At 42.3% G+C, this 11267-nt stretch overlaps 1 protein-coding gene across 1 annotated transcript; it reads right to left on the bottom strand.

Moving 5' to 3' along the window:
* Positions 1–1326: 1326 nt before the first annotated feature.
* On the bottom strand, positions 1327–4027 carry or6at1 (odorant receptor, family 6, subfamily AT, member 1). The gene is made up of 4 exons (XM_046039546.1): positions 4014–4027; positions 3735–3894; positions 2960–3622; positions 1327–1544 (listed from the first exon to the last, which is right to left on the bottom strand). The coding sequence occupies exons 1-4, from the start codon at positions 4025–4027 to the stop codon at positions 1380–1382; spliced, it is 1002 nt and encodes a 333-aa protein (XP_045895502.1). The 3' UTR covers positions 1327–1379.
* Between the last annotated feature and the right edge of the window lie 7240 nt (positions 4028–11267).

The raw sequence follows: 11267 nt of genomic DNA, 5'->3' as shown, positions 1-11267 counted from the left end.
GTGTGTGTTCTGAGGTGTAGTTTAGCCTGTGTTTAGAGAAGGATAAAGGGGTAACGTTACACTAGCCCAGTAGTTCTTAACCTGGGGGTCGAGACCCCCTGATGGACTACTGGAATCACTTTGGGTGGACACTGTAAATATTTGGCACTGTTTAATCCAGTAGGTGGCGGTAATGCCAGCCGCTATAAAACGCCAAAGAAGAAATATTTTCAACTTCAGAAAGGGGTCGGACTGCCAGAAAGGTGAAGAACCCCTGCACTAGCCATTTTAAAATAAATTACCATGCAGTAATTATATGGATTGTAATTCACTCAGTAGCCTAACCATCTCTGTAGTTGCATTTCAACAGGTAACACTGTTAATGCTGTCTCTCTTTCCCTCCAAAGAAAAAAAAGCACTGCTGTAAGTACAGTTAACGTAGTAATCAATGCACATTATAGTCTGCTGTTACTGTGTATACGTTACGCCTCTTCCCTCAAAAATTAAACACAAAAACAGATAATACTGCTTCCCCGACTCCCCAGAAGAAATGCTATCATCTGTAAGGGGTAGTAATCAAATCACATTATACCTTAAGATTTATCCGAAAACTGGTGTCTGTCCCATATGAAACCATTCAAAGTGGTTGACAGTGCGGATTGGTTGGAACGACTGAGAGCTGCATGGAGGTGAATCTGATTTTATACCATCTACGTAATAAAAACATGTATATTTGTGAAATGGTTGCAGTTCAGGAAAAGATCATGGTTTTGAATAAAATAAGTACGTACTTATGTAACTAACTTATATTATGTACTTACGTAACCTACTTACTTAAGTTGAAAATAGAGTCAAAACTGACTACTGGTTTCACAGAGAAAACAAAGACTGGTCTTATGGTTGAAAGTGCTATAAACCACCCCGACCACCCCCCTGACTATTCTTAGTCTTATATGTACTTGTAAACTACGTCACCTGACTTTGATGGAACATTAAGCGAGGGGAGCATCCAGAAATTAGGCTAGAGGGGGGGACTATGACATTACAGTTCGAAGAGTACAACCTCTGACCCAGCTGCTGTGTTTGACGTATTGTGAGAGTGGGCTGATGCTATTAGGACATTTTTGACTAAAGCAGAAGTTGTAAACAGCAAAACATTGGAGAAATAAGTTCTGAGACATATTTACACAGTGTTTTGGGGGGAAAAAATATTTATTTTAATATTGGTCCATCCATCATGTCTGGTAGAAGCAGTGTTCCAATGAAAAAGGACTGTTGATATATATATTAAATTAAAAGGCTCATTAACTAGGACATTAAGACCCCTGGATGTTCAATTGCCTTTACTCTCTCCTCTTTGACAGTGTCCAGTTAGCAGAGTGGCAGGTTTTCTTTCCCAGTCAGGACAAGGTGTTGACATCCTTCATGTGTAACACAGCAGCAGGTCTGAACCTGCTCAGAGTCCTTCTGATGGACTCTCGCAGTTCCTTGTTCCTCAGACTGTAGATCATTGGATTTAGGAAAGGAGTTAGAGCGGCGCACAACACAGCCACAATGATCCGGACCTAAAACAAAAAAAATTTAAAGCTTTATTGAACATGGAAAGCTCAATGTGAATTTTTGGCATTTCTCCCCACAGGTCATGTGGGCTAATTATTGGCTGTTTCTATCAAATTTGCTATGAGTTCTTATGGTCGCCAAATGACCATGTAGCATCAATAAGACAAACATTTCATTTGGTCTGGATTTTCATCCTCATCACCGGGATAAATCCAAAGAGTCAAGGCAGAGTAGTGTAGAATGCATCAACACTTGGATCTACTTGGTTCATAATACTTTTGTTGACCCCAAGACCATTTGAGAAAATCTCCCCTCATTCAACAATTTAGTTGACAAGTTATCTTGAAGACCAAATAATCAGATTCCTGGGGAATTCACTGTGGATATTTGTGTTCATCAGAGGATCAATCCCACAGTTTTTGCAACCTCCTGACCTTTTCTCTATCTTGTGCATTCCCTGCTAGCAAAGAGGTTTAAGAATGGTAGCCTACCTCTTATTGGAAATAGATCTACAGGCCAGATTGACATAACGGACTCTCCAGAGGACTTCTCTTTTTGCACCACCCTCAGAGCTCCACTGCTCTAAGAATAGGAAAATCATCAGTATGTTTTTTGTTCTGTCTGAACGCAGACGTCTTGTGGGTGTTTTAAACAATGGAGGTTCTATTAGCTTGCATTAGCAAAATTTTGACTTTTGACAATAAGACAGTAAGTGTTTATAGACATGCTAGCATCTCTGTGATGCTGTACTTAGTGCAGTGTTGCTATAAGCTTAAATGCTAACACAAGCATGCTAACATGCTCATATTGCTAACATGTTAGTGAATTAGTATTATTCATACTGATGGGAACATAAATGTCTGAACCAAACTTCGTGGCAATCCATTCAATAGTTGTGGAGACATTTCTCAAAACCACAAATGTCAACCTCAGGAACAGTCAGGGGCTCAGCAAAGTTATTAGGATACACCCTGGATATCTGAACCAAAGGCAATCCATCTAACAGTTGGTACAGACATATTTAAGTCAGTACCAAAGTGGTTGCCCAACCATATCAGAGCGACATTTCTATCTATATAGCCACACTGCTAGAGTGGAAAATTGAGTTGACTTACTTCATGTTTCCAAAGCTTTCAACCACATCTCATGGCCTTCTATATTAGACCGAGTTAGCACTTGAGGTGGAAGTGGTTCAATTGCTCATCATGCTACTTAAATATGGGCTAAGGAATTTCCCTTCATCATGCAAAACTCCTGAATCTCAGTTTTGTGTGTTAGGCATCGTGGTCCTCCAATGCAACAAACTGTTTTGGATGAAAGCTTTGGAAACACAATTTAAGCGCACGAAGTCCAATTTTCTTTTGTCACACTGCTGCTTCCAACAAGTATTACTATTACAGCTGAATGATTAATCTCATACCTCTGATGAAAAGTTTCCCACCCGGTAGGAGATGTATACACATGAGGCCGAGCTGTAAGCGATAGACACCACAGTTAGGTGAGTGGCACATGTACCAAAGGCCTTCAGCCTCTGAGCAACACCCATCTTCAACATGGAAAGACCAATCAGGACATAGGAGGTGAGGATGAAAACTCCTGTGGTCAGTAGTGCCAATACAGCAAAGGAAAGGGACACAATGTTATCCACAGAGGTGTCAGCACACACCAGCCGCCTGACAGACGACAGGTCGCACCAGCCATTCTTCACCACGTTGGGGCCGCAGTAAGGCCGCTGCCAGCTCATGGAGGTGGCTGGCAATGTGCAGAATATGCTGAAGCCCCAGGCTCCTGCGATGAGGAGCAGCTGGACGGGCCGGGTCATGATGGCGGCATAGCGCAGAGGGTTGCAGATGGCAACGTAGCGGTCGTACGCCATTACAGTCAGGATGGCTTTTTCAGTAACCCCTAGCTGTATGACGAAATGCATCTGGAGGAAGCAACCCACGACGGAAATGGTATTCATGTCTGTCAGGAAGCCAGACAGCATTTTGGGGATGGTGGTGGTGGTGTAGAGTATATCCGCAAAGGAGAGGTTGTAGAGGAAGAAATACATGGGAGAGTTGAGCTTCGGATCAGTCATCGCCTGTGTGAGATAAAACAGTGGCAGTGATTACGATATTAATCATTCCATCTTAGTCTGACTGAGTTAATAACGATCAAATTGCCATAACTAAATGGAGAGCAGTGTTCTGTACCACATAAATGATCATGCTGTTTCCTCCCAGGATGATGATGTAGCCCAGCAGCAGGATGACAAAAAGGATTATCCTTTCCTCCTTACCGATGTTAGCGAGGCCCTGGATGATGAAGAAAGTGACGCCATCAGGCTCCCAGGTGCTGTTAACAGAGCTGGACCTGTGATTGGCCAACAAGGGCAGATATGAATCTGGAGAAAGAGAGTGATGTGAGAGAAGAGTCAGTGTTTTACAGACAGAAAGGAGTGTTATAGGTCATGGTCAAACATTGAATTTTACCTCGGTCTCTTCATATTTCCATCAACAATATTCATACAGATGTAAAAACAGATTGCTCGCCTTGTAGGGAGGTTTCGCAGGGCAACAGGCTCCTTTTGCTGCCTTACGATGTTTGGTGGGAGGAGCTTAGCACAGTGATGCAAGCAACAGAGATGCATGAAGTAGGTTCTATTTTGTATAGGCTTCGCCGTCTATGGCCATCGCTAGTGGGTTTATCCATCATGCACATGCAAAGCACTGAAGAACGGTCTCATACTGTGTGTGGCCTTGAGCCCTTACATTCATTTACTTACAAGCATTCTAAAGAGTAAATCTTTTCCTAAAGATAGGGCCTTCAGCAAGAAGTTGGCGAAAGCCAGGCGAGAAGACGCTGACCCTGTATGGCTGTGCCGCATCTGACACACATCTTGTGTGGTGTTCTTCACCCAGCACACCGGCCTGGTGCTCACACCAGAGGGAAGCTGCCTCTACTGTGGTGTCCTCTCCCTGGAGGGGGAGCAGCAGAGGGTGGATATCTTTAAAGCACAGGACAAGGAGGTGTGGAAGCCCACACACTTGCAGGATGAAGCTCTGGAATTCCTGTTGCAGGAGGAGCAGGAGTTGGACAGCTCTTCTCCTTCTATCTCGCGCTCGTGGAGGAGAAGGGTCCTAAGCCCGGGGCTCAGTGCTTATCTGGAACTTCTCACTCTAGCTTCTTCCTCATTTGTCTTTGGTCTTTGGCACCCTTCGGCATGTGCCGATGTGGCCCCCTATGCCATTCCTCCCCCTTCTGCTTCAGCAACCCAACCAGCCCCTCCACCTGCTCCCCTAGTGCAGTGGTGCGGCAACAGGAATCCCAGCGTGTCCTGCTCTTGTCCAATCCACCGCCAGAGTGAGCGCACTGACAACCCTGCTCCACTGCATCACTTTGTGGGCTATGGTGACAGCCCTGTCAATCATGCAGCTGCTGGGGTTGATGTCAGCTGCCCACATGGTGGTACCCATGGGGGAGGCTTCAGCGGTGGTTCATTTACCTGCACATTGACCCAGTAAGTCAGAAAAGGCGCCAGTGGCCAGCCTTTCCACATAATTGTGCTGGAGCTGCTCACGGTATGGAAAGTGGTCCAGCATCCTCACCAGTCTTCTGCGGAATCAACGTGTGCTTATTGGCACAGACAGTAAGACACGGTGCCTTATTTAAATCACCATGGGCGTGTGCATTCGGAGCAGCTGTTAAGTTTGGCAGGCAGCTGCTACACTGGGTGCAAACACACCTGCACTCCATCACAGTGGAGTACATCCCTGGTGTAATGAACAGAGGGGTGGAAATCATGTCGAGGTGAGGGCCCCGTCAAGAAGAATGGGGCCTACATCCAGAACTGGTTGCTCAGATCTAGAGCAGATTCGGCAAGGTGGGGGCGGATCTGTTAGCCGCTTGTGAGAACGGACACTCCGCTGTGGGTATGCTGTATGCTTCTCCTCTGGTCTGTTTTTTCTTCTTCTTCATGGACTGAGTGCAGGAAGAGAATCTATCGGCAGTCCAGGTGGCTCCGGAGCGCACAGGCTCATTGTGGTTCCTGTGCCTACAGCGTCTGCTGTCGGTCCAGCTGTGGGAACTTCCGTGGAATGAGGATGCCCTCTCCCAGGCAGGAGGGCCAATCAGGAGCTATGCACCACCACCTTTGGGCCTGGCCACTGAGAGACTTATTTAGGTAAAGCTTAGGTCTCTCTCAGGGTGTGGTGTGCACAATCCAGGGTGCGAGAGACGTGTCCACTCGGCCAAGTGAGCAGCTTTTCAATGCTGGTGCGTGGAGCAGAATCTGGATCCGTTGGCATGCCCCTTACTTTGCATGCTGTTGTTCCTCCAGCTGCTGGTGGTGCTTGGCTTGGTCAAGACCTATGCTGCTGTCATCATATCCTGCCACGAAGGTTTTGGTGACAGGACAATATTTGCTCATCCATATTTGGCCAAGATGGCACCGCAGATGTCCGCCTCTAGATTACACTCCAGAGTGCTTTTTGTGTTTTTGTTTGTAAACTGTGTTTTCTGCCTCTCTGGTAACATTTACCAGAGAAGAGCTCTTAAATATTGATCTTTCAACTGCTCACACTATTCCACCGCTCTTTATCGAACCTGAAACTTTCTCTGAGTTATTAGTTGGAGGAGCAGCAGCTCTGTACGGGATCTACCGGAGACCCCGAAGTGGGAAGCGTGCTATCGCACTGGTTAAACTGAGACAGCAGAGTTTTCGCACTGTGCTCCCATCTATCCACCTGGCGAATGTCTGCTCTCTGGCCAACAAAATGGATGAACTGCTGCTCCTCAACAGAACTAATTCGGACTTCTGCAGATCTGCCGCCCTTTGTTTGGCTGAATCCTGGCTCACCCCGCACATCCCGGACAGCGCACTGTACCAGCCAGGATTTAATCTCTTCCGTGCAGAGCTAATGGGAAAAACAAGGGGACGTGGACTCTGTCTCTACATAAACGAAGGTTGGTGTACAGATGTCACAGTGTTGAAGAAATCATGCAGTCCTCACTTAGAGACATTATTCATAAACTGTAAACCTTTTTATTCACCGCAGGAGTTTTCCCCGTTTCTTCTGGTCGGCCAGGTGTAGTAACACCTCACGAACAAAGGCTTGAAGTGGAATGTAAACAGCGACCAGAAGAAACGGGGAAAACTCCTGCGTGAAAAAACGTCCAGACTCCCCGCTCAGTGTTTTCGGGGACTTCAACAGAGCAAACCTCAGCCATGAAAGTTCGCTGACGACACAACAGTCATCGGCCTCATCCGGGACGGTGACGAGTCAGCCTACAGACGGAAGGTTGATCAGCTGGCTCTCGGGTGCGGTCAGAACAACCTGGAGCTTAACACGCTCAAAACTTTGGATCTGCCACCAAAAGGACAGGAGCAGACTACAACGGACAGTCAGGACTGCAGAAAAGATCATTGGTGCCAACCTGCCCTCCATTCAGGACTTATACATTTCAAGTTTCAGGAAACGGGCAGGAAACATTACTGGAGATCCATCTCACCCCGGACACAACCTGTTCCAGCTCTTCCCCTCTGGTAGGCGCCACAGAGCACTGTACACCAAAACCAACAGACACAGAAGCAGTTTCTTCCCACAAGATAGAAATAAATCAAGAAGAGATCTCACAGTTGTTTCTTTAATTTCTACTAGACACAGTTGAGCTACTTTTTATACAAAGGTGAGACTAATGTCTCAAATTCAACTCACAGAAACAACCACATATAATTTAATTTATATCTTACTCAAAACCAGAGATCTCAGTTTTCTCATAGTAACCTTAGGAGCAAATTGCTCATCTGTGCCGAACTCTGATCAAAAGAAGAGATCTCAAAATGATCTTAACTAAGTGTAAGTTTCCTGAATATGGATCAGAAAAAAAAGCTCCAAGATGTGTTAAGTGTGTGACCTCACTGAGGGGTGGAAAAGTACATAAGGGCTCAGATAAGGGGTGTAACGAGATGTGACGATTCACAAGAACATGATGAGAAGATTTTTAACATTATTTAGAAGAACAGGGGTCTGGGTTTCCTCTCCCAGAAAATTGGAGCATTAAACATTTAATTTCCTGCATTCTGGAGACATTTTCTGCTCCAATTTACAGTGCAAATTTCTTTTTTTACATAAAGGGACACGAAACAAAAAAAATATAACAAAATATAATGCAACTATCAGCTGCAATTTTTTGGTAAATACACATTTATTTCTTCTATATTTAAATTGCATCTAATTTTATTGTGCAAATAAACCTTTCTCAAAACATTTTCATTTGTTAGTTAACATTTTTTGGTGCAAGCTACTTTTCAGAACATTTTTAACAAATGCTTTCAAAAAGTGGTGTCCCTAGCGTCCCCTGTGTAAATGACACCTATGCTTAAATCAAATGTTGAGGTACTATACTTGCACTTGCAGTATTTTCATTTTAGGGAGCTTTATACTTTTACTCCCCTACATTTCAAATCCCATATTGTATTTATTGCTGTTTAGAAAAATAAATATTTGTCATTGAAAACAATTCACTGTCAAATTTCATGTTTTCCAATTTATTAATAAGATTGTCACAGCCAGCATTACTACAACACCAACCACTTTGACATGATATTTAGAGATGAATTTATTGAATGCACCAAGAACTGACATGCTATAATGTAATACTGAGCAGTTTCAACTTTGATTACATTTATTATGGAATACTTTTATACACTTACTAGAATTTTGAGGATTTTTATGGTAGATATGGTATTTCTAGTAAAGGAACATTGTTCTGTAGTTAAAGACAATTGTCCAGTATTTACTGTAGCTGGATGCTGCAGTGGCAGAGATTATTCCCTTTGACCAGCAGGCCTGGGATTCAAATGAAGCTCAGAGCAATTGCTTCAGAGCACCTGTAAGTACTGCTCATTTTCCTCTCTTAAGAGGAGAAAGAAATGAGACTGAGCAAGGTCTCAGCTATTACCGCTGCTAAATGCTTTGTCTCACCTATTTGTCCGTATGAATGTTAGGAGCAACATGTGAGAAACAGGTCAGACAACACTGGTGGGGGGGGCAACAGGGGCCAGTGCCCCTTGGAATCTCCTATGGCCCCCCTGCTTAAGGAAAAGTGTACAGTAGCCCCATTAGATTGGCGGGTGCGGGCCACATCAGCCCCGAAGCAACCCTCATGTGGCCCAGCACATAATCTAATAGATCTGACAACAAAAGTATTACAACTGAAGTAATTGTCCCCCTCCTTAAAGGGTAAATTATTGCATTTAAACAGCACTTTTCATACGCAAAAAGCGATAACAGTAGCCTACTGGTCCTACCAGGCCGGACATGCAGTCTGCCAAAATATGTACCCCCCCCTTTATAATGCACAGATGATGGCCTAAGTATTTAATTTTGTGTATACTTCCCATCAGGTATAATAACAGCGGTGAATGTGGAGAAGTTTGTTGTTTCCTAGCAAAAGTTATATTGGGATACAAAATACAAACTGGGATCCAGAGAAAGTCTAGTGCAACAGAGCTTATACTGTTCATTAAGCCTTACAAAGAAGTGTTGCATCAAAGACTGTACTGTAACTTGAGCTAAAGTTAACAGGAATTTTTGTATAATGTAATTTAATAAAACTATAACTAATTTACAGAAAAGATCCTGTTACTGAAACAAATAACTGTAAGTCACTTAAACATTACATTATACTAAACAAGACATTTTGAAAGCTTGAACATTGCCTTTGTCTCTTTTGTCCCGGATTGAATGGGCCCCTCTGACAAAACAACTGGCCCCAGCCTGGCCCCCTTAATAAAACTGGTCTAGAACCGCCACTGCCTGGAGATTACTCAGAAACATATATTTACATACATTTAAATCTAATATAAGTCATATAATTTGCAATAGTATAGATACTGAACAAAATATAGTCTTGGTCCAAATATTTACTTTCTTACCTCAAATAAAAAAAAATTCTATATATTCTGAACATGCATGTTTCCATCTTTGACAGCCACCATGCGTGATCTGGGAGGAAGTAGGTAAATACTGAAATGATCACATGACTCCTGTCTTATCCTGAACTTGTAGTGGTGTTACAATTCTCCCCATGTTCCAATCATACCCGGTCTCCCCTACACTGAAACAGGTTTTGCTTGCTGTAATCATTCCTCCTGAACAGACTGGCTATTGAAAGAGTCTAATGGTTTTTCACTAAAGCATTCTGTAACTTGTTTTTGAAAAGTGCTCTACAAATAAAGATAATTATTATTATTATTTTACACTGTAAGGGATGGAGGCCAACATCTACAGTCCTCATTTTGTGCAAAAATGTGTTCCAAATTGGTTGTTTGTGAGAAGTAAATTTTAAATCTGTTATTGTAGTTTCATAACAGTTGGAGAGGTCTAAATCTCTTTATACAGGCACACATCGAACATAAGTAGATCTGAGACTGGCTTTTTGTCAAACAAATGTTCACACATAGCCCATAATACCCCATATAATATTTTCTTATTTGGTGTTATTAGAACACTTTATATTAATGTATTTATTTTGTTAACTTAACTGGGGGAAGATTTAACACTTGAATAATTTTAAACATATTGGGTTTTAATATAGTCAGAAAACAAGAAAAACAGTATCATGGTTAATTTTGCAATAATATTAATATTATTATTATTATTTTTTACATATTCAGCAGTGGGCCAATATTTAAAAAACAACAAAGAAGTAAAACCAATGTCAACAAAGAACACGTGTATATGACTCACAGTCTGCAGGAAATCTGTGTGAAAGCATGAATTGAAGTCAATTTATCACAAAATCTGAAAGTGTAGATGCTTCTTTCACTCTCTAGTCACGTAGAAATAATACTGTCTGTGTGTAAAACTTACAAATTAGAGTAATTTATTTACCATATTAGATATACAAACAAGACTCATAAATGTTGCTTACGTGTACAGCACTGTAATATGAGAGCAGTTATTATTAAGCCTTTTTGCAAATACAATGAGTGCTGTAATGTGTCCTTGCGTTCAATGACTGGGAAGTTTCTACTGCTGTGATAAAAATGCACTAAAAAACAGATCAAGACTAACTGTAATATCATGACTACACATGACCTTTTAGTGTAAAACAAAACATAGTGTTCCCGTGCTTACAACTGACAGAGACATTTCTGATCCATGTATAATATATCATGCTGTGAAGTTTCATTGCACAGACATCATAAAAACAGTACTCAACACAATCACCAGCACCGAAGGAAACACTCACAGACCTCTGGGGCTTTTAGGTGAAATAAGAAACGGCAAAAGCTCCATCTCTCCTCAGCAGACAGACAGATGAACAAAGGAGGAGGATGTAGACAAACTTGCTGTCATCTGACACCAAGTGCAGAATAATTTCCACTGCAAAAATGAAAAGCTTTGTATAAGACTTCGTCTGTGCACAAGTTCGATCTGACAGCACCAAAAGAAAAGAAAATCCTAAAAACCTACACACAACAACAATTCTTCATGTTTGCATTTTTAAAAGTCTAGAACATGGTTTGCAAAATAAGACATCATAATCTTACCTGAATATGTGAATCAGTCTTTGCGCTGCTCAGCCAGGTTTCATCAGATAAATGCAGAACTTCATCTTAGGTCCACATTTAGCCTTTTCAAGAGCAACTGACCTTTTTTCTGATCATAATGGAGATTATAGTGAGACCAAGCACCATTAATTACACAAAGTTACATCAGACCCTATCATTAAAAAAT

The sequence above is a fragment of the Micropterus dolomieu genome, linkage group LG23 (genome assembly GCF_021292245.1).
Source record: "Micropterus dolomieu isolate WLL.071019.BEF.003 ecotype Adirondacks linkage group LG23, ASM2129224v1, whole genome shotgun sequence".
NCBI lineage: Eukaryota > Metazoa > Chordata > Actinopteri > Centrarchiformes > Centrarchidae > Micropterus > Micropterus dolomieu.
Note: the sequence above shows the minus strand (reverse complement) of the source record. Positions and strands in the feature narration are given on the sequence as shown.

Excerpts from the sequence above, each read along its gene's own strand:
- or6at1 (XM_046039546.1), bottom strand. Across the intron at positions 3,623-3,734 it reads ACAGCATGATCATTTATGTG|GCGATGACTGATCCGAAGCT; the intron begins GTACAGAACACT and ends TATCTCACACAG. Across the intron at positions 1,545-2,959 it reads TGGGAAACTTTTCATCAGAG|GTCCGGATCATTGTGGCTGT; the intron begins GTATGAGATTAA and ends TTTTTGTTTTAG.